This window comes from Arvicola amphibius, chromosome 15 (assembly GCF_903992535.2).
Source record: "Arvicola amphibius chromosome 15, mArvAmp1.2, whole genome shotgun sequence".
In the NCBI taxonomy this organism is placed as follows: Eukaryota; Metazoa; Chordata; class Mammalia; order Rodentia; family Cricetidae; genus Arvicola; species Arvicola amphibius.
The window spans coordinates 17,993,509-18,016,993 of NC_052061.1; the positions used below are offsets into that span (position 1 = coordinate 17,993,509).

The 23,485-nt window shown below is 47.8% G+C and overlaps 1 protein-coding gene across 1 annotated transcript in view; it reads right to left on the reverse strand.

Annotated features, from left to right (window-relative positions):
* Positions 1-16,998, reverse strand: part of Smad1 (SMAD family member 1) — a 33,975-nt gene extending 16,977 nt beyond the window's left edge. The window contains exons 1-2 of the mRNA XM_038312281.1: positions 16,570-16,998; positions 850-1,107 (exon numbers count right to left, since the gene is read on the reverse strand). Coding sequence (XP_038168209.1) covers positions 850-1,107; positions 16,570-16,969 — 658 coding nt within the window. The 5' untranslated portion in view covers positions 16,970-16,998. The remainder of the gene's footprint in view (positions 1-849; positions 1,108-16,569) is intronic.
* Positions 16,999-23,485: the final 6,487 nt, after the last annotated feature.

The window sequence follows — 23,485 nt, forward strand, 5'->3', positions numbered from 1 at the left end:
TCGAAAGTCCTTTGAAACGGACCTTTTCACTACTAACTGGTCCACCAGACCCAATGGGCTCGCCAGGAGATGGAAGACCGGATGTTATAAGTTTGGCTATTAAAATAATCTTTCTCCCATCTTCATCCCAAACAAAAAAAAACATAATAAACAGGATGAAAAATAACTCTTTCAAAAGAAAAAAAGAAGCAATAAAGTATTCCAACTTCTGAAGGTTCAACATGGATGTTGAAGTAAAATTTAATCTGGCACTAATATTTGAGATGATTGTTTACTAACCTCTAATTTGAAAAATACAATCTTCTAATTAATCACTTGTTTTGATAACTATTACACCATCCGTTATGACTAAAACAGGAAAATAACTGGTTTTTGTCTTTGCTAAATTAAACAAGCAGATGGTCTCCAGCACTTCTGTTGCAATTCCTTGTTGTTAAAAGTACATGTTTCTTGGGATGACATCACCGGCTAAATGAATCTAATTAAACGGGGGTGGGGGGTGGGGGTGTGTGATCCTTTGGGAAATAGTGCTTCTGCGGCTGCACTGACAGCAAGCGTTCTTCAGAGTCGGAAATGCTCGCTGAAGCCGCTTCCCGGAGCAGCACTGTGCGTAGCACATTTTCCCCTTTCTTTATGGAGAGCAGGGACTGGAACAATCGTGCCACTCACTCAGGAGGATGCAGCTGTCTCGGGAAGGGACAGCAGGAACCAACATGCCATCCTCATCCTCTTCTGCGGCCCGCTGTACGGATATTCTGAAGTACTGGCTCACAGGGTTCCATCCCCCCCTCCACCGCAGGCCACGCCCACCATCTCCCCAAGGCAGGGTCCCAGAACACCCCTTCCTACCTGGCATCTGGAAAGGGCTGCCCGGGTCTGAGCTGGTGGGCGAGTGAGGGTAGGTGCTGCTGCTGCTGCCTGGGGAGTTGGGGTAGCTGCTGGTGGGCGAGTGGGGGAACGGGTGGCTGCTGGGCTGCTGGAAGGAGTCCGGAAACGTAGCGTTCAGCGGCATGTGCGGCTCATTTTGTCCCAGGTTGCGGAACTGCGCCAGGAGGCTGTGCTGAGGGTTATACTCACTGTGCCTGGGAACCAGCACGGGAGGCAGGACTGGGAACAGAGAGACAAACGAGAAAGGTGAAAATCGGTAATTACCTCACAGCAAGCGAGGTCGGATGACCTGAACTCCATCCTGCCATCAGAGGGATAGTGACTCTCTGCTCCAGAGTACAGCCTAGATCACAGGACCCTAGCCTCTGGCCTGCTGACCCAGGGAAGCCTCAAGACACAGTTTCAGATTAAAGTTAATTGCTTTATTCCATTTTTAATTTTTCTATTCACAAAAAACCTAAAGCATAATTAACACTATACATCACCAGCTAGCCATATGGCTTCATGGTTAAAAGGGTTTGTCATACACCTGAAAGACCTGAGTTTGATCCTTGGGATTCAAGTAAAGGTGGAAGGTCAGAGTTGATTCCACAAAGCTGGTCTGACCTCCACATGTGCACCCCTCCAAGCACCTCTCCCCCCTCTCTCTTACACACACACTCCTGTCACTGTACTCAAGCGGGCAGCTAAGGCAAAGGGATCAGAGCTTGGAGTCCAGCCTGGGCCACTCCGTTTACATATGTACATATTGCCACTGATACTTTCGCTTAATGGTCTGTTAAAATCTGAGTTAATATGTATTAAATGATATTATTACCATTAAGTGTTCTAATCGACACATTAACTTCTTTAAAATAAAAAGCAGTGATCACGTGACACCTGAAGGCCAGAGAAGGAGGTTAGTTACGTGGCCTCTGAGGTTCGGGGATGTCCTGGAAGCCATACTTAGAAGCATCCTTTCTGCAAGGACCTGGATGTATGTACTCACTTCTCCATGGTCTTCAACACCACACGAGAGGGCCAAGGAGGACGCAGAAGCTAGTTACATTTGCCAACTAAAAACCCCAAGACAGGGGGTCTAAGAGGTCGGTACCCAGACAAAAAGAGTTGCCTACTGAAAGCCAAGAGCCTGAGGTGATGGAAACCAGCACAGCTAACTCCAGAAAAACCCTGGCAGAGCCACCACCATATGGGAACCCGGGAGGAATGGGCTGCCTAATGCTGATTACAGAACCCTACCCTGGAGATTGCCATTAGACCCCAGATCTTCTCCAAGGTCACCAGGGGGCTCCCCTTAGTGGCAAAGACCTTCGGAAGCCCTCCTGTCCTTGTGGTCTCGAAATGAGAGAAAAGCGACATGTATTAAAACTGAGCAAGAGGAGGAGGTGATTTGAACTGGCTACTGTGAATGGTGACCAGGACCCTGTGCATTTCCCTAGAGAAATGCTCAGTGACACTGGAAATGGAGTCGACTTTGGGGCTTTCCAGGAACCCTCTTCCTGCCTGACGGTGAGTGCTTCTACGGGAAGGCATTCGTCACACGTGGATTATCACTGATTTAGCTGCGAACTGTTGGTAAAACAGATTGGGAAGTATTAAAATTCCTCATTCTCTTCCCTCCTCCTGCTCCAAACACTTCCCACCCCACCCCAGGGATACTCTGAGAGCAGGTGGTGGATGCTGTATGCCCCTGAACTCCACAGTGGTCAAGAGAAACTGCTACACAGCAGGACGAACTTCCACACATACACGCGACCATTACTGACCCGGTAACCCTTGATGGAATCACATAGGAGTGATTTTACAGACTGCCTCCCCCTCAAGGTGGGTTCCTCTGACAGTCCTTTATAATCAAACCCCGCGATTCTTGGCTACCACACTATGCAGGTGACATTATGCCCTTCTCTGGGTACAAACCTAGAGGCCAACGACATATGCCTGCTTCCTTTCGACTGCTTGGTTAGACTATTACCCAGTTCACTCACCATCCGCAGCTAATCCTCCAACTGAGGAAACCTTCCACTTCTCACCAGACTTCACCAACTCTGAACGTAGATTTTGCTTGAATCAGCGTTTGCTCAGATGGTTCTTTCCTTCTACTGTCCTTGCTTCTCGTCAGAATTCTTCCATGAGGAGGGCTTCCCCATCTCCTGCCTCCTGCTCCTCTATGACAGCCACCGACACCGGTCTGTGAGTTCCTGAGAAGCGGCTGACACCTTCCTGCTCTTGTCTATTGTTGTGGTGCACCGTGTCCCACCACTGGCCAGTTTGCTCTTCACGCCTTTCCAAGCACGCTGCCTGCCACTCGAGGCATTTCTTTCTCCAGCTTTTCAAAGCGTTCCTGGCTTCTGCCTCACTTCTCCCTCCTCATCCCTGGGGGCCAGGAACACATTGCGATGCTCCCCCTAAGCCCAACCCATGTCCACCAACTTTTTATTTGCCTTCCTTCATTATTATATATTTATCTGTATTAATCTTTTGGAATTTTAAAACAAGATCTCATGTAGACCGTTAGCCTCAACTTTGTAGCTGAAGATGACTGAACTCCTGGTCCTCCTGCCTCCACTTCTTACACACAGAGATTATTATAGATATGAGTCAACCTTCCTGCCCCAGTTCCCATATATTCATTAATCCCTTAAATTTACTAATTTTTTTTCAAAACTATATATTCATATCATCTTATGAACTACACCTAGGGACTTATTTTCTTTTTAATTTTTTTATGTGTAAAATACTTGGATTCATTTCCATTTGCTCAAAGTTTGTCTGGGTCTGACTCCCACCTTCAGTGTTGAGCTTATCTGCATAGTCTGTTGTCGGCGCTCACTGACTTCCCCAATTCTTTGCAAATCTAGAAAACACCAAGGGGGTTCTGGAGGTCAGAATAATCCCTCTCCCATCCCTTCTGTTCCTTTCCCTCATTCTTCTAACCTCCTCACAGGGCAGCTACCGGGTTGTTATTTCCTCATTCTTCTTGTTCGTGTACGTTATGAATTTGAGGTTAGAAAGTCTTGTATGCCCTTGCTGAATGGAAGAGCTCACCCGTGCACCCTTCTGGGGTGTGCAGAGTTTCCCAATTTATTCACGTTCTGAGGCACTGGTTTTACTTGTGGTATGAGGAATGTATCTAACTTTATCTCTTTCTGAATGGCTGGTGAGCAGGCCACCTTAGATGCCACTGATCAAGAGGCCATCTCTGTCCTGCAGACTGAGCTGCTACCTTTTCTGTAATCTCCTGTGTATGCTGTACGTTTTCAGACTTTTTTCTGCTCTAGTCCTGTGTCCATGCCACTGTTTTCTGCTGTTGTTACTGTTTTTTAATTACATTTTGGTAATTGTGTATGTTGATGTTTGGTTTTTCAAGACAGGGTTTCTCTGTGTAAGCCTGGCTGTCCTAGAACTCATTCTGTAGACCAGGCTGGCCTTGAACTCAAAGGGATCATCTGCCTCTCTCTGCCCTGCCAAGTGCTGGAATTTAAGGCGTGAGCCACCACCTCCTGGCCACACCACTGTATTAATGAAAGGGGTTTCCATGTCTGGCAGGCCCAGCTTCGCCTCAGAGTTCAGCTGCAGGCTTCTCTTTCCTAAGAGCTTTAGCCACCACCCTGTATGCCTTTGGAAACAACGAAGTTCTTGAGTCCTTATTGAGATGCCACCACAGTGACAAGTCAACGGGAAGACCAGTACCTTGCTGCGGAAATGCCCTCTTCAGAATAAGAAGAGCCGGACAAGAGGTGGAGGCAGGGGGATGGGAGTGCAAAGCTAGTCCAGACAAGAGGTGGAGGCAGGGGGATGGGAGTGCAAAGCTAGTCTGGACTACAGAATGAGTGCTAGGCCAGCGTGGACAACTGAGTGAAACTCTGCTCAAAAACAAACAAACAAACAAACAAAAACACACAAACAAACCGGCCCAGTGGTTAAGAGTGTACACTGCTCTTCCAGTTCCTAGCATGGACATTGGACACGGATAACTCCATCTCCAAGGGCTCCTCTCCTGGACTCCGTGGTCTCCTGCATGCATGTGCACAGTTAAAGAGAAAGCCAAGGGTACAGCTTAGCATACACGAGGGCCCAGCTTCATCCCCAGGACTGGGAAAACAGGAGCACTACGAAGGTCTGTTGACGTCTCCGGTGGCTCTGTGGTTTGTAGACACTGTCTGCATTAGTTTCCCAGGGCAGCAGGAATAAACACCAGAGACTGGTGACTGGAAAAGAGAAATGCATTTTCCTGTGGCCCTGGAGGGAAAACGTGAGATGAAGGTACTGGTGGGCTGGCTTCAGCTGAGACCTCTGTCCTCGGCTACCAATGGCCTTCCAGCCCAGTGTTTCTGTGCACAACCTAACCCTGTCTTGTAAGGATGGTAGCAGACTACATCCGGGTTCCCCACAGTGCCCTCATCTCAGTTTATCTTTTCCTTAAAGGCCCCGTCTCTACAACTCACATTCGGTGGTCCTTGGGGTTAGAGCTTCAACATGAATTTAGGGACACACTCAACCCAGTCAACAGGTTCTCACACCCCAAACTTCACTGAAGGGCAGCGTGTGTGGTTTGGAACTGCAACCCTTGCATTTCTGGAAACGTTTCTTGATGTAAGACACTTTTGAGAAGCCAGATCCCAAACCTGCTTCCTAAACACTGTCAGCAACCTGTACTTTTTGCTTCAGCCCTGAGGCTTATCTTTGGATGTGGAGCCTAATGGTTTTACTTCGTCCCTGAGCTGATCGGGTCATGTGTTCAGAGAACCCTGTCTGCTTGGATGAGTGGGGCCTTTCTCCCCACCTTCTCACCTAGCTGACAATTGCCTGGAGTCTGTCTCTCTCTCTCTCTCTCTCTCTCTCTCTCTCTCTCTCTCTCTCTGTGTGTGTGTGTGTGCGTGTGTGTGTGTGTGTAGGTTAAGGGACACATGCATGCGGAGGCCAGAACTTGATATCCACTCTCTTCCTGAATTGCTTTCCCGTTTTGCCTTTTGAGACAAGATCTCTTGCTTAACCTGGACCTCACCCATCTGGCTGGACTGGCTGGACCTTAAATTATAGGGTCCTCCTCTCTCTACCTCCCTGGCACTGGGATTCCAGGTATGCTGCCTGGGAAGTCTGCTTTGTGTGGGGTGCTGGGGATCTAAACGCAGGTCTGCAGGCTGGTGCAGGGAGCACTTTGCCAACTAAGGAAGGGGAGACACCATCTCTCTGCCAAGTCTATTTTAATGATTTAATTATGTATATGTCTATGTGTATATCTGTGAACATCTATCTGTACATGTATGTTAGTGCCAATGCCCTCTAAGGCCAGAGGTATCAGATCCCCTGAAGCTGGAGTTACAAGCAGTTGTAAGCTGCCCAGTGTGGGTGGATTCGCTGTAAGAACAGTGTGTGCTCTTAGCCCCTGAGCCATCTCTTCAGCCCGCTGGCTTAAGTCTGAGGATGTGCTCTCCTCTGGACCTCTGGAAAGACAAAGTCAGAGTCTTCCCTTCCTCGCTGCTTTTCAAACTCTGTATCTCTTCCCTTGAAAAATGAAAATCAAAATCCCCTTTCCCACCAACAGAAAACCAAACTAAGAATAACACTGCAGGATGCTCAAGTCCGGGGAGGCATTTGTGATTCTGCTGTTGGACTCTGCTTTTCTGTGTTGCCAAGACACATGGGAAAGGAACGACCAAGAACAGCTAAAATTATACAGCCGAGCTCAACAGCATTCCTGTACACCCCAGATTGGAGCGTTGTCCAGAGATTCAAGCATGGCTTGAAACTCTACACCGAATGGTCACTGGCAACATGTGCTAGTCCAACCTGACCGGTCTTCAGCTGTGCCGGGACCCTCCAAATGTTCTCCAAAAGGCAGCTGGCTTCCGCTTTAACACAAGAGAGTTCTGATGAGATTGCCAGCCTGTTCCCTATGTCTGTCCACGGAGACAGAATGGCAATCAAGCTACTGAAATACTTCCCGCTTGGTTCTGCAGGAGTGGAGGAGGAGTTTAGCTAGGTGACCTGAGCAGGGTGACTACCTTCGGGACTTGGAGCAACTCACCTGACTTCTGGGCTTTCACACTCCTTACCTCCCAGAAAAAGAGCATTGCTTTACTCCGGCACCCCCATTCTAGATTCGTACATCTTGGCCATGGCTTGTGGACACCTAATTCTAACAGTATGCCGTGCAAAGCTCCGCACAAGTAACATCTCAGGACACAGCACTGGGGTTGTCTGAGAGCAGAGAGGTGGCCCGTCCCACCCTGCAGCAGTTCTTATCAAAAGGGTGAGTTGCCTGAGTAGCTAAGACAGACATCCCTGATAGAGTATACTGGGTGACCCTGTGGGCAGAAACCTTCCGTGTAAAGAGGGAGGTGTGAAAGATGGTTTTCAAGTTAATAGTATGTTTGTTTATAAAATAAAATTCCTTACTTCAAGATACGTCTTGGGAACTGAAGAAATGGTTCTCTGAATCTTAATCAAGGTTAAATTTTAACAGCAATAAGCAACAGTGGAAAAACCCTTTATCTGTCTGCCTGCTCACTGCTGGTGAGCTGAGGGTGAACAGGGTTTGAAATATCTGATAAGGTCCCCAGAGCTATGGCAATAAAAGCCAACAGGAGAACAGGGCTGCACCACAGAGTGCTTTACACTGACTTCTGGGGTGTGCAGGGAAGCAGGCTCAGCCTAGCTAAGGGACTCATTCCGGATCTAGGGAAGCAGGCTCAGCCTAGCTAAGGGACTCATTCCGGATCTCGGGCCTGATCCAAGCCTGTTCAAAGCCAGGCTTTACTCCTTAGTCCTTTAAAACTGAGAGGGAGTTGAAAAGCTGCTTCAAAAATTCTCTTTCCAGTTTCTGATTGTGTGTGTGTTTGTGTGTGTGTGTGTGTGTGTGTGTGAAGGAAGGGAGAAAGAGAGAGCCTGGCTTGTTTTCCTCAACTGTTTCTCTACTTTTCGAACTCCACAACCTGGAGTTCGCTGTTTTGTCTAGACTGGCTGGGCCAACGAGCCCCCATGATTGCCTGTCTCTGCCCCCCCACCCCCGCACTGGGATTACAGCCACAGCATAAATGGAACAAGGGCACTTCTTTCCAACACACAGCACTTACATGCTAACTGCTGTATCATGTGTTAACACAGCACTTACATGTTAACTGCTGTATCATGTGTTAACTCAGCAAACCCCCCCAACAACCCTGCTCTCACACATTCCCGTGTTAACCCATGCCACACAGAAAAGAAAACCCGAGGGTCTGGAGACCTGGCGTCCTTGCAGAGGACTGTGGAGTTTGGCTCCCAACACCCTGATCTGGTGGCTCACCTAGCGGGGATCCAATGCATTTGGTCTCCATGGGCAACTGCACTCCTATGCACATGTGCACATGCAGACATACATCAAACAGGTAATGAAGAAGGATAAAAATAAATCTTAAATGAAAGTGGAACTGGAGGTATAGGGAGAGTTAGTAATTTACCTACGAATACAGAACCAACACCCAATGGGTTCGGTTACCTGTGATCATACAGCTAATATCCAGTGGATCAGGGTTCAAGCCTGGGCAGTTTGGCTCCGCAGTGAAGCTCTGGACCACCTTGGTCTTAAGGAAGTTTCTGAACAGTTGGCTCAGCTACCTCACAATCCACTGACACGTTCACAATGACCCCAAGCAGCTTTCACAATCACAGTTCAATTAATTAACTCACTTATTTTGAGTTCAAATTGGATCCCAGCAGATATGCTCTGTGACACTAGGACACTGGTTTTCTAATGATGATTACTGCTGAACGGGAAATAAACGTAAACACAACTTCCTCAGCACCCAAGCCGTAGGCGCCGAGGCTCCCTACTGTCCGCGTTCGGCCAGTCCACAGGCTGCCTACCGCAGGCATTTTAGGTACATTCCGCAACACTTATAACTCTGGGTGTCTGGCTCCTTTGCTAAAGAGAAGCCAACTGCCAACTGCTTCCTGGTTTTTGCGAAGCAGTCCCACGCGGGGTTAAGTGGCGTGGATTTTTTTAAAAATATTCATTTATTTATTATGTATACAATATTCTGTCTGTGTGTATGCCTGCAGGCCAGAAGAGGGCACCAGACCCCATTACAGATGGTTGTGAGCCACCATGTGGTTGCTGGGAATTGAACTCAGGAGCAGGCAATGCTCTTAACCGAGGAGCCATCTCTCCAGCCCCAGTGGCGTGGATTTGAACTTGGATTCTAGCTCTGCAGCTTCAAGTTGTTCATGACCCCGCCTCTACATCTCAGCAGTCCTTGGCACCTGCTGCCTAAGTCAGAAATACATGAAAATACATGTGCGGTGGTGAACCGGGCAGGGCAGGTCGTGAGCAACGAGACTCGCTGTCACTATCGTGCCCGTCACCGCTAGTCTTCGGAGGACTTGCCTCACAGAGACCTGGTCACAAACTTCATTCTATTCTATGCACGGTGTGGAGATCTCTCCTCAGCTTGCAGAGGCTGCTTTGCTCTCAAGAATGTCCTGTGCAGAGGGGCCTCATCACACACTGTGATTAAAAGAACTTCATGCCAACTCTGAAGATCTGGTCAGTCTCAACCCTTGCCTTCTCCAACTGGTCAGAAGCTAGAGACCCTCAAGGAAGACACATGAGCGGCCCTCGGAAGACACGTGAGTGGCCCTCAAAGACACGAGTGGCCCCCAGAAGACACGGGAGTGGCCCCTAGAAGACATGTGAGTGACCCCCGGAAGACAAGCAAGTAGCCCATGGTCAAACTGCCCAGGCTGAGTGGACACCTAAGCCGGCTCATCCTCTATCATGTTTTTACATCATTTCTACAGGAAATTGGTATCTTCTACGTGGCCTTTTCCCCGTCCTAATTCCCAAGGGCTTCCACGCTATTGGTCTACATGGGCCGATCCCCTCTCACTGATATTACATGTGAGGTTTCAGGATTTCTGAGCCATCACCACCAATGGTTTAGAATCTAGTTCTGTTTTAAGGACTTTCTTGATCAAGTGGCTGTCTCTCTTGCTTCTGTGTACATAAGCTTCTGACCTATTTGCCCTTCCTATGTGGTCGCAGTACCCCTGGGATTACAGACGTGGGCTTTTTAGGGGCTTCTTGAAAGAATTTAGCTTTAAAGAAGAAACAAAGCAAAACAAAACACCCCATGGGTTCCAGCTGCAGAAACAGTAAGGAAGACCCTGCCTCAGAAGCAAGGTGGGAGGAGAAAGGCGACTGGTGAGACGTCATCCTCTGACCTCTGCATGGACGCCGTAACCCGGGCCAACCCTGTGCTCCTCCCACAAAACAGATGAGACTCCGTCATATTTTCTTCCCATGCCTTGTTCTGACTGAAGCTTTCAGAGGTGGGGTGGAGCGGGAGGTCTCTGTGTCATCTAATGGTTTGTTAGGATTCTTTTGCTAACACAAACTTAGGAGAAAATCAGCTGAAAAGAGGGAAATAGTTTCATTCATTCGTTTGTTCACTTATTTGGCTCACGGGGTTTCCAGCAGTTTCTCGGCGGCTGGCTTGGTTCTGTGGACCTGTGGTGACACAGCACAGTACAGCCGGAGCACACAGTGGACCAAAGCTGCCTCCTCAGTGGCCTACCTTCCACGAGGCACCACCAGACCGACAAGGCCTTGCTTCTGCGTGATGCCAACGCCATACTTGCTAATTTCCCCTGGTCTTAGCCATTCATCTATTTTTCTTGGCCCGTTTCATTAACAGTGTTCATTTCCTTTATTCTTTCTCTACCTAAAAACTGATTCCAGTCCTTTGTGCAGGGCTGCGGGATGGCTTGCGAGCCTGAAGACCTGATTCCATCCGGGAATCCACAGAACACCAGGCACGATGACTCATAACTCTCCCCACACACACTGGGGAGGCAGAGACGGGAGGACCCCGAAGCTCACAGGCCAGAGAATCAAGCCCGGTGATTATCAGCCTTGCTAAGAGACTATTGCAAAGGAAAGTGGACTCTGCTCCTGAGAATGACACCCAAGGTTGTGCTCTGGCCTCCAAATGCACACATACACATAAAAAAAAAAAAAAAAATCCCTGGGATGACAGACACGTGAACTTTCTCTGCGTTGTACCACGGGCCAGCGTTAGGTGGAACATGGGTGTGCAGGTGTGTTAACAATTGAGGACGTCCTGTCAGTGCTGGTCTGAGGTTTAGGAGTTGAGTTCATCCTCCATCCACACCTGCCATTCAATTCAGCATACACTACGAAAATTCCGTGCCCGTCTTTTTGGGGGGCACAGTTCCTGTAGAGCCTTATGTTTATTAAAATGTCAGAAGGGACAGAAATTTGGGTGTACTGGAACACAGCGCATGCTGTCTTGTTTTAATTTTTATAGTTAGTATTGTTAATTTACCTCCAATTTTCATCTCTGTAATGAACACGTCTTGGTATCTGACTTATAACAACCTTCAAGCAAGGTCAATACTGCCCCCACCCCCGCCGCAGCAAACGTACTGCACAGGCGCGCTGGGATTTTTTTTTTTTTTTCCTTCAAGACAGGGCTTCTCTGTGTAGCTCTGACTGTCCTGGAACTAGTTCTGTAGACCAGGCTAGCCTCAAATTCACAGAGAACTGCTTGTTTCTGGTTCCCGATTGCTAGGATTAAAGGCGTGCACCACCACCACCACCACCACCACCCGGCTCACAGAATACTTTTTGAGACCACTACAGATTCAGCCCTATGCAACCCCTAGAGTCTGAAAGGATACTGTCAAATTAAAACAAACTGTGGCATCCTCAGGACCACTTAGTTTGCTTCCTTCCTTGGCATCGATTTCCTCTGCCCCAATCCTGCTTGGCAATAACGGATCTTTCTCCAGTTCTATAACATTTAAAACATTCTCTTCCAGGTAAAACTTACCAAGCCACAAATTACAGGATGAATGGACAGCTGGAGCCGAAGCCCATATTTAGCCAACAGGTGAGGAGGATTTTCAGTGTTATTTCCATTTTCAGCAGCCAGCAGCATTCTCCAACAATTAAAATAGAAATCTCAGACTCCATTTATTTAGGGGGATGGTGTCTTATGAGACAGGCTCTTACTCTGTAGTCCCAAACTCACAACTTTTTGCCTCACCTCCTGAGGGCTGGGACTATAGCTATGTGCTGGCACACCTGACATCAATCTCAGGATTTAAGGCTCAGGTTTGATAAGGACTTTCATAGTGGAGTTCAAAGTGCAAAAAAATAATTTTAAAGAACCACATGAGGAAAAAGAAGAAAGGCCAGCAGCCAGGAAACCCCCATTAAGGCACTTTGAGAGCAGCGGACAGGAGCCGCATGGTCGTCTCAGTACCGCAATTAGGTGACTTACTCAGCCTTGGTCAGCAGATACTTTGGGAAAAGAAAAAGAGAAGCACTATTTAATCCGACCACTAATAAGCAGCCTCCACTCGGAAGGCTAGTAAAAGTCCGGCAGACAGTGGACAGCTACAGCAGCGGCAGGGCCAGTCTCAGAAGTCTGGGAACTCTGTTTCCTGTGAGCGTCTACATGTGTGAGGAAGAACAATCAACATGTCCTTGAGAGATGTACGTTTCAATAATGGCCAGAGTACAGCCTCTCCACAGAAAGAAGGGTCTCCGCTTTGTGTGTACCGCCCTCCCGCCCCCCCCGGCCTCCACCCCCCAGCCTCCACCCCTCTAGCCCCCCCAACCCCTGCCAAAGCTAGAGTGAACAGGAGAGGCAGTGTCTCTGAAAGTGCGGCTGTTTCCCGACCATAGTTTCTACACTATTTTTATTTGTAACAAAATACAAGCCACGGGTTAAGAAGAAACTGTAGTTACTTAAATTGATGAAATTATTTTGGGGCAAAGAAATATAAAAGCAAAGATACTCAAAGGAACAATGACAAAATCTGCATGAGACAAACGAAAACAGTTGATTGTCTTTCTCTCAGTCTCAACCTTGACGACTACCTGAAGGAAAAGTCTAGAAAGAGCCAGCCAATTTCCTATCTGCATCAGAACAGAAACCCCCGTCCCCCCAACGCTGAACGACTTCAAAGAGCAACTCACGGGCACCTTGTGAATGGGCAAACTCTCCAGGACAGTGGGGCAGTGAGTGGCTGTCATGTGATCACACACGTGGACTCTAAGAGGACACAATACCACTTCGCAGCATGAAAGACCCAAGTCAAGAGCCTGGTATATTTACACCAAATACATCTCAGCCTTGGCCTCAAAGGACCTCTAGGGCTGTCCCGTAGGCGGCTCCTGAGACTCGTGGAGGAGAAAGAGAGTCAAGCTTACACTCCCCACCTCAGCAAGTTACTAAGTAACAGAACTGCACCAGGAGTGGGCTTCCTTTTTATCTTACATCAGCAAGGAAATGACCAAAGAGAGGAAGACGGTTTCCAAAGGCTGCAGACAAACTGAAAACCCATCCTAGAAAGACAGACGGCTGTATGAATACACTAGTCACGGCGGCTTTCCAGGGATCAACAATCCCTGCTGCTGTGGAAGCTGCCGAGACAGAGATGTTAGCACGCAGGGGCCCGCCCTATATGCTTTCTTAACTCAGAGAGTAGCTGACCAGCAATGGGCTGGGCCGTAGGTTCTGAAGAAGCTGGGGTTGCTATGGGAAAGGCACACTCTCTCTGGGGTAGGAAAACGGTGGGATCAAGGATGAGTCCCAGCCTCACAGATCTCTACTACCTTCAGATCTGAAGGAGAAAGGGAAGTGAGCTGGACCCCGTTACCGAGGAAAAGGCCTTGGGTGCCTGCCGAGAATGCAAGCACAGAGCCAGTGGAAAACGGAGAAGGAAGTAGGAGAGGCGGCAGGGCTCGGCTAAAGAGCACCGGGAAAGAGGACCCTTAGGGCCACATCTTCATACTCACGAGCTGTAGAGGGGACAGAGCTGACCAGGCGGGGCTGCAGCAGGGCAGGGCATGGACACACACCTTCAATGTTCCCATCAGTGACCTCAGGTGGGAGAGCACTTCCTGTGTTCACACCCATCTGCTTTCCAGGGGTCTGGATTCACTTTCATTACCTGAGTTACATTAAAATTTTCCCCGTGGACTCTGTGAGCCGAAACCCACGGACCCGCCTTGCACAGACCTTCTCATTCTCTAAGACTCCCATCTCCGTTTCAGTTTCTACCTGAAGAAAACCCTGTGTCTTTATATGAGCTGTTCCTAAAAACAAATAGCAATAAAACCTACGTCCTATCTGGTCTGACAAACAGTAAAGAGTATTAATACTAAAACAAAGAGAACCCAGCAAGGCTGCTAGGGAAAGGGGACACAGAGCCTTAGCCCGGAACAACTTGTAACAGTGTCATTTTCAAAGGGCCCTGATAAAAAGTCACCCGGAAAGGAAGCTAGAAGCTGTGTAAGTAGAGAGTATAGTGAAAATGGATGAATACTAAATAATATTATGTGTGATGGCCTAATTCTAGCAATTGTTCCCAAATGAAATTCCAACAGAAGAGAGGGTCTCGCATAGCACTGGACAAGGTATTCGTAAAAATGTATGTTCTAGAGACACACAGCGTAATATGGAATGAACACGACAATCAGTTCCAGGAAAATCTACTGCCACTGTGTAATATTTTAAAATACACAAAGCAATGTGTTCCTATGGACAAATGTATTAGTGTAAAATATACACGGTGACAAATGTCAAATTCAGAATGGTGGTTATTAACAGAAATATAACAGAAGGAAACACATGATTTTAGTTTATATTCTCTCTTTCTTAAAGAGGCAGTGAACAAAAAAAAGCCTTTGTAAATCTTTCCCTAGTCTTTTACGTGACTTAAATGTTCTGCAAATATACAAAAATGCCTTTGGAGACAAACAACAGATAATTGCACGACCGAGCTGGAAGTTTGCAGCCACTGAGGCGAACCTCTACCCTGCGGTCTGAAGCTCCTGTGAGAGAAAGATCACCTGGCCATCCCAGGAGCAGGAACAGGGAGGGAAGCCGCATGAATCTGACGCCATTCATATTTGCGGATCCTCAGAAGCCACCAGCTAAGTGAACCAGTCCATCAACAAAATCACCCCAGAATGACAATGTGGCATTTCAATGCTTCGATACAGAAGCACTGATCAATTGATCCACCTGTCCGGATGGGGAAACAAACGCAAGGGCAAAAACTACATAAATTCAAAATGTAGTGGTCTGTATCTATGGGACTGCAGCCCAGAGCTGCTCTGGACGCCCTCATCTGCAGCCACTCAAGCCCTTATGTAACAGGGCTCCGAATTGGCGTGGGGCATGCACCTGTCTGCCCTACACTTTAAATCAGCTCTGAGCCTCTTACGATGCCTAAAGATATAAGTGCTGTGAAGATAGTCACCCTATTGTTTAGAGAGTGAGAGGGGCTTCTGTCCTTCCCTAGCTGCTCTCACTGAGCGTAGGCATCGGCAATGGTTAGTCACGCGGGCTGCCCTGCTCCAGGTTCCTGGTCAAGAGGAATAAGCAGTCATATAGCGCCTAGCCCGGTCACCTCTCAAGGCCGTGGACTCCTTCCAGCACAATGGGCAGGCTCACCGAGACTATGGGAGTGGCGCCCACTGGCCAGCCAGGCAGAGCTATGCCAGTCCCGAGCTGAGACTGGCCAATGAAAAGTCAACCTACATGAAGACCTCCAGCCCTGGTAACACTCAGCAGCATCAGGGTACAGTCCTGCCCTGACCTCCACGTGGTGGCTAGTCGGAGGCCTGGGGTGTCGAAGAGGAAGCAGACTCACCCACCAAGAGCTCCGGAACCCTGCGCCCCAGAAAGAATGGAGTCCACTGACTTTTTCAACCACCAGAACCGAAAGAGAAAGTACCTGGAAGGAAGAGACGGCCTGCTCCATAGAGAGAGTTCCTTTCCTAAGTATTTGCATCTGCAGCTGAGTATGGGGATGGATCCAAAGATGCGAGAGGCCAACTGCAGCCTTTCCCACAGCCCAGCGCCACACGTGGAAAGACGGATATTGTAAAGAAACATGTCAGATCCTCCCACAGCAGAACGTCGTCCCACAGGGAACACACGACAGCACACCTCAACACAGATGACAAAAAGCGCTGCGCTCCAGAAACATGGAGTGCCCACACTGCCCTTCCTTCGGGGCACAACGGCGATAGCCTGTGCTTCAGCTGAACCGCTGACGTACCGCACGGCGGAACTTGCTAGAAAGACACACAGAACAATGTGAAACCATACAAAGCAGATTCAGGCACAAAGCTCAATTTTCAGAGCCCGATTCCAAGAAATGAAGTCACACAGAGAGAAGGAGGCTGTTAGCATGGATGAAATAGTCCGGGGTTGCTAAAATTTGGACGGCAATGCCCCCCAATGTTCAGACACTAAGGCTTGTCCCCAAGCCTAGTGGGAAGTCTCCTAGTCACCAAAGAGGACAGTGGGGCTCCAGCTTTTTGCTTCTTTTGACATGAGCTCTGCTCCCACCACCGTTCCACCACAGGATGCTACAGTGCTACAGGACAGAGAGCCTGGAGCCATGGGGACCAGGTACTGATACTTTCCAAATCACCTGCCTCTTTCTAAAGTGATCATTAGAGGTGCTTGTTACAGTGAGCGAAGGCTGAGTGGCGTACAAGTGTTCCTGTGCTCTTTCTCTTTTGCACACACATGTACGAGTCCACACAACACTTCCCCCACAATATTTTGGATTTGCACCCCACAACAGAAAGCTGTTGTTGCTCTGCTCTCGACAGAACTCACGGAGCACACAAAGTGCGTCCCAACTCACCAGGGCTCTCCACTCGCTTGTAGTGGTAGGGGTTGATGCAGACCTCCTTCTGCTTGGAACCGAAAGGAAACTCACAACACTCCAGAGGCTTCAGTTCATGGTGGCTCTGGAGGTCAGGCCAGCGCCACACGCGGCAATAAATGACATGAGGCAGTCCCTTGCGGTGGGACACCTGCAGCCTGCCGTCCAGGGAGCGGGGAATGGTGACGCAGCTGCTCGGCTGCCCCGGGCAGCTCAGGGCTTTCTCCAACTCTTCCATGGCCCCTTTCTTCTTCTTCAGTTTTTTCACCAAAGCATCCACGGCTTTCTCTGCCCATTTTTCTTCCTCGTCACCCTGTTTCCACCCTAGAAGTCTCTTCACAGCCGGACTCGTGAATGAAAACAAGCTGGTCACGTTCATAGCGACTGGTCTAGCTCCTCACGCTCCTCACACCGCTCCTCACACCGGGTGAAGTGGGGAGGTCTCCAGAGGGCGCGGTCAGAAGAGATTTCAGTTTGTTTACATAGATTCTCTTTAGCTACTCGCTGGGTTGCTCTGTTCCAAGAAGGGACCCAAAGTTAGCACCTGCAGAAGACAGGATAGGAAACTGGCTTTAAAATTAGCTCGAGACACATCACCGTCAACTAATTATTAAATGCCAGGTACTAATTCCTTAGGTCTTTCCCTGTACAGGTGGCCCTGGCTTGTACTGTTCAGCTTCCCCATTTGGTGGCTTTGTTAGAGATGCGACCCCATGCTAAGCTCGTCAGCTTTTGTATTCTATGCTGCCAGGAGCTGAACTGTGTTCTCCAAAAATTCAAAGCCCAAAGCCCACTGCGACCGACAGTATTTGGGCCTGGAGCCGCTAAGGAACTCACTAGGGTTAAATTAGATTATAAGGGTGGGACCTTAAAGCAACAGGATTGGCGGTTTTACAAGAGGAAGAGAACAGAAGGCTCACAGCCACACCAGGCCCAGGACAAAGGTCATGGGAGTGTTTCCGGCACAGCTAGCCACTCAGGAGATTTGCCTATCGCCACCTCAAACGTACAGGCAAGTGACAAGCCTCAGCAGACACCAAGCAGAAGACTGCAAAGAATCAGAACAGCTATTCCAACCCACAGTCCTGTGGGAGACCGACATTAACTGATGAGGAAGAACTGACAGATGGAAGAGCAAAGGGTAAATGTGTGACCCGATTTATATGAAAACCAACACGCAGAGGAGTAAAGCCATGTGGAATATGAGATATGTGGGCCAAGAGCTATCTGTGTGCCTCAAGTGCTCGCCTCGCATAGGTCCTCAGGCCACGCTGAAAGCCAGACAGGACAGGACAGGGGATGGGGCCGGGGGCCGGGGGCCGGGGGGTGTCTATGAACTTGCTGGCTGCCCTGCTTAGACCAGGGGGCAAGCTCCAGGTCTTGAAAACGAACAAACAACACAATGGAAAACTCCTGACAACCGCAACACGTGCAAACAACCACACGCAACAAACAATAATGAAAAAGACCTCTCCGTCTCAGTATAACTAAGAAATCAACAATAATATCATTACTGAAAATAACCACATATTAACTGTGAGTCAGGAAGAGATTACAGTGGAGATGAAATATTTTAATTGAATGATTATAGAAATATGACATCAAAAATAATAAGCTATAGCTGGGCGGTAGTGGCGCACGTCTTTAATTCTGGGCAGAAGTAGGCAAATCTCTGAGTTTGAGGCCAGCCTGGTCTACAGAGGATAGCCAGGTCTAAACAGAGAAACCCTGCCTCAAAAAAAAGTGACAAGCTGTAATCATATGGAAATTTATAGCTTAAATGCATTTATTGGAGGGGGGGGAAGTCTGGGAATGTAGGCAGTGATTTAAGCCCAAAGAAAATACAAGAAATTGAGAAATTATTTTTTAAAGCATATTAAAGAAAACCTATAAAAGCAAAACACTAATAAAATTGTATAATCTCTTAGAAAAAAATCATAAATAAGCAATGGCAGGAATAAATTATGGACAATCTTCCTGATCCTCAGTCTTAAACCGATGCTGATCATGAACGGTAACTGGAGAGAACTGGGATGGTGTGCGCTCTGTCTCCTTACTAGAGGAAATGACCTGGCCACTCCGTATCGTATCGTGTACCTGGCACAGGACAGCCTCTCGGCAAACGCTGGATGACCAGGCTCCAGAAGAAGTTACACTAAGATGAAGAGACTGCACATTCCCTTAGCTCTCCAAGGGTAAAGGCTCAATCACCCAACAGAGGGCTCTGTCCTTTCACTAGAGCTTAGCCCTAATTTATTGGTTATTTTGAAGTTTTCTTTTAACAGGAAATGAAAAGAGAAAACAAAGTTAGGCCCTTAGCAGAAGTCACAGGCAGTTAGCACGCACCTATTGATATGGTAATTCACTCTTCAGTAAAGCAGGGGGGCACTCGGCTCCCTGAACTGGAAAGACTGTTTCTTTCCCAGCCTCCAGAAGCAAGGTAGAGAGACCCTGATTTACCAGCCCTTTTCTTTTACTCCCCAAAAAGATTTTTAATATTTTAACCACTGACTTTCAAACAGGAGGGCTTATTTATCTCAAAATCTCTTGAGGGTTATTTTCTGATGAGTGAGGGGGACTGCCTAAGAACCACCATTCTGGATGTTTATTCCCCAAAACAGTTATCCCAAGTGCCTGGAACTAGGGCAGTGGGGTTGGGTGGTGACCAACACCCTGAAGAACTCGGACGGACGTTTAAGGGAAGAACCAGACTGCAAACATCTAAGTAACTCCACGGAGCAGATGGCTGATCCAGGGCCAGCCCCACAGGACTGCGCTGCCCTCTTCGGCCACTCCAGGCCTCACCCAGAAGGAATGCTGACCTAGGATAACAGCACCATGTGGTAACAGTTGTCAAACACACAAGCAAGGCTGATACTTGTGTGTGTGTCCTAACTCCTCACAGTATTGGGCATGGCCTCTGGGAGGGGGTTGGGCCACAGGACAAAGCCTCAGAATTCTCCCAGCGAGTCCCCAACCATTTTCCTTTGGAGGGTGCAGCAACAAGATGCTCTCGGTCTTGATCTGGGGTGTCACCGGCTAGGGTACTGCCTGGTGCGGAGGCTTGAATAAATGAAGCCAAGATCCACTACAGAATAGAAAAGACGAAAAGGAGTGAAGAATTAACTCCAGGAAGCTCTTCCAAAGAGGAAGCCTCAGACAGTCAGTCCGGGAACGATATGTGGACCCCTGCAAAGCACAAGGGATGTCCAGAGCACTTCCGATCGCCCACTCTAATCTCACCAGCAAACTCTGACAAGGCTTCCATTTTCTTCACTTTAGACATGAAGAAGTAGAATTGTGAAAAGTTAAATGTTTTGTTCCATACTCCATGTCTATCTGTGAGAGACAAAATCGAGGTCTGAACCCCTACTTACTGTACAGGCTGTTAAACCCCAGTCCTAAATCTCCATACTTGGAGGTGGGATAGGAACCCTAAGGGTCAACCCACGCAGAGGTGACCACAGCTAAAGCACAGCAGCAGCGAGACTGGGGGAGGACAGTACTGCTGCATCTTCTGTGTCTTAGCCTGTGGACAGCGTGAGGTGACGCAGATTCACAGGGAAGGCAGTACCATTCAAGAAAGCAGGGGGTTTTCTGCCACAGCACAAAGGGAGCAACTGGGTGGTCACCCGCAGTCAAGGTCTGGATGACACTTACATAATTAAACTAAAAAGATCACAAAAACCCGGGAATATGGCGCATGATAGCCATAAAAAAATACATATTGACAACTTAGGCTTCTGGGAGTTAAGGCTTTTCCAGGTCCAGGTCCAACAGGGAATTCAGCTTACATGAAGAACTCAAAAATGAGTTCTACAGATGGAGCCACACAACCAGGTTTTTTCTGTCCCTTTTTGTACTTCCTGCCTTGGTTTATGTCTGAAGCTAAGTGGCTTATCAATTTAAAGGGTAACATAAAAACATGAGTCAGCATACAGAGGTTTCCTTCCCTCCTGAGCAAACACAAACATTTCACACTGACCAAGAAAACAAAACAAAAAATCCCCAAATCATTCCGTGAGGAACACCCCTGCCACCATCTTCCCCTGCCGCCGCCAGTGGCTCAGCTACCTCATCAGAAGTTTTGCACTTAACTAGCAGAGACTATTCTAAACTGGGAAGGGAAAAAAAAATTTCACACAAGATTTTCACCAGAATATTTATAACCAGAAAAAATAATTAACTTTAACACACATCCACTGTGTGGACTGTATCAGCTCTGCCCACAGCCTCTGTGAAAAAACAGCACTCTGAGAGCAAACGGGCTGAGTGCACTGTGCCAGTACCCCAGGCAGCCCACAGCGGCCAGGGTTAGAGACAGAAACGTCCCCCACTCCCCAAACTTTCCAAGTACTCTTTACTGAAAAAATTATAAAAGATTTTGAGCTTCATTATGCAAATGTTTGTCAATTAAACAACAACTGAAACACACAACCCACACACCCACACCCCCCCCACACCACACACCACACACTTCAGGAGCTGAAGCGGCCTGTGTTATGCGCTCAAGAAGTCGGATGAGGTGAGGAGCAGGAGACATGGCTCAGCAGTTAAGAGATGGGATTATTTTTGACAACCCAGAGTTTGGTTCCCAACACCCGCAGCCAATGGCTCACAGCTGACAACCCCATCTCCAGGGGATCCGCGTCTCTGGCCTCAAGCCTCTGTGGGTTTCAGCGCTTGCATGCCTCCCCCCCCCCCCTTCACAACTGGATTGTTAGTGTGACCCAGCCCCAGAAATAACGAAAGGATAACTTACAAACGGTTCTCAATTCAGAACTTCTCTAATAAACTCTCGGTCACAAGAAGGATTTCAACTAGTACCACTGACTGGTAGCCAAGTCGGACATTAGAATATTCATTATTTTTCCAATGGCTAACTTTGAAATTTATGGGATATTCTTTATCATTAAAAGGGTGAAATTTAAACTACTCTTGACGGCTGCATAATTTGCTTTGTATTAGAGGAAATAGAATCAGCCGATTGTTCAACGCACAGTTCCCTTATCTCCACCTCATCCAGTAAAGAAACATGTAATTACCCAACTGTGTAAACAGAGGCCAACCGCAGTCTCCACGTTCAATGCCTTGAACTCCATCAGAAAGTTCTAAGTCATACTAGCTTGTACCTGGAGACACAGTTGACCCTCCACAGCTTTTGAGTTCTGTATCTGTGGCTTCAACCAACAGCTGACATTTTAAGGAAATGGACCTGGGCAGGCAAGATGGCTCTGTGGGTAAAAGTCCTGGCCCCGAGTCCTGGAACTCATGAAGAGGCGGAAGAGGAAAACCTACTCCACACAGATGTCCTCTGACTTCCATGCACGCACCATGGCACGCGTGTCCAATACACACACATCGTGCATAGATGCACACATTCATTCTTAAACTGCACCGGCATGTGACATCTCCACTTTCCTTAAACAACAGAGCAGAACCCTTTACCCAGCGGCCCTACTGAGTGAGGTGCTGTAAGTAACCCATGGTGTGAGCGGCACAGGAGGACGCCCTGGACTCCACCTCCACGAGCAGGAAAGCCTGGTGGGCCTTCTAAGAAGAAAGAAATGAGACACGTAGAGACTGGTGCGCAGGCCTGACCCTGGTGTGGGAACTAGACAAAAGCATGATTCCACTTGTCCTGAGGGAGTAATTAAATTTCCTAGTAAGATAGCGCCAGAGAGTGACTGAGAAAAATAAAATCGAAGGCTCACACTACCTTTAAAAAGTTACTGACCAGTAAGTGCTCGGCTCAGGAGGCCGCCCACTCCTCCCCCACTTCTCACCCTCTGATCCATTCATTCCTTCGCTCCTAACTAATGGCACAATATCAGGGCCTAACGATCAAGAGGGCTGAGCCAAACAAAAGCACAGGGTATTAATTAACTTTACTTTGAAACCGCCTAACAGCTGGGTAGATAATTCAAGAAAAAAAAAACTTTAAAAAGATTTTGTTTGATCTACATTTTTAAGGAAAGCATTTTCTAGTAACTCCATAAATAAATCAACTGGGGTCTGTTTCCAGACTACATCGTGCCCATCATATTACACAGATGGACTGAACCCGTGGACACACAGAATAACAAGACCTGTGGAGAGGCTTTTAGGCCTGTGCCATTTGTTATTTTTAAAATAGAAAACCATCTTGTTCTAGATTCTGGACACCACAGCAGCAAACATGCCTGAGAGATGCACTGTATAGACCACTGTACAGTGGCTCTCAACCTTCCTGATGCTGTGACCCTTTAAGACAGTCCCTCATGTTGTGTGACTCCAGGCATAAAGCTATTTCACTGCTACGTCATAACTGTAATTTCTACCGTTGAGTTGTGATGTGAGTATCTGTGTTTTCTGACAGTCTCCTGAGTAAGGGTCATTCGTTCAGGGGTTAGAACCACAGGTCTAAAGTCCTCAGGGGGGAACCAGCCATCAGAGAAAGGTGCAGCTATCCTACCCTAGTATCCAATCCATGGCCTGAGGAGGGGAATTCTTGCTTACACTGAAATACGTAACTAGAATGAGGAGACAAAGACGAGCACACCAGGGCCTATAATGAAACTTTCATTATTCTAAAATGGATTTAAAAATATTTAATTCCTCACACTCGCAGAAACAACACGCTAACAAAAGACTAAATGCTGCAGGGTCAGAAGACAAAGGCTGTAAGGATATTTTACAGACAGTAATATATTATAAAACATAAGAAAAACCCTATAATTCAGTAAAGTACAGTGAGGCTTTTTTGGTAAGAATAAGACGGAGAAGTCAAAAAATATGGCTATAATCATTTGGCCTACATGAAATTAGGCTATTGGATTAACCAGAATTCAGAAGACCAAAGGGCTCAAAACTTTCAATAACGTCAAGTTTCTTACTTTAGAAGCCAGACGGCAGA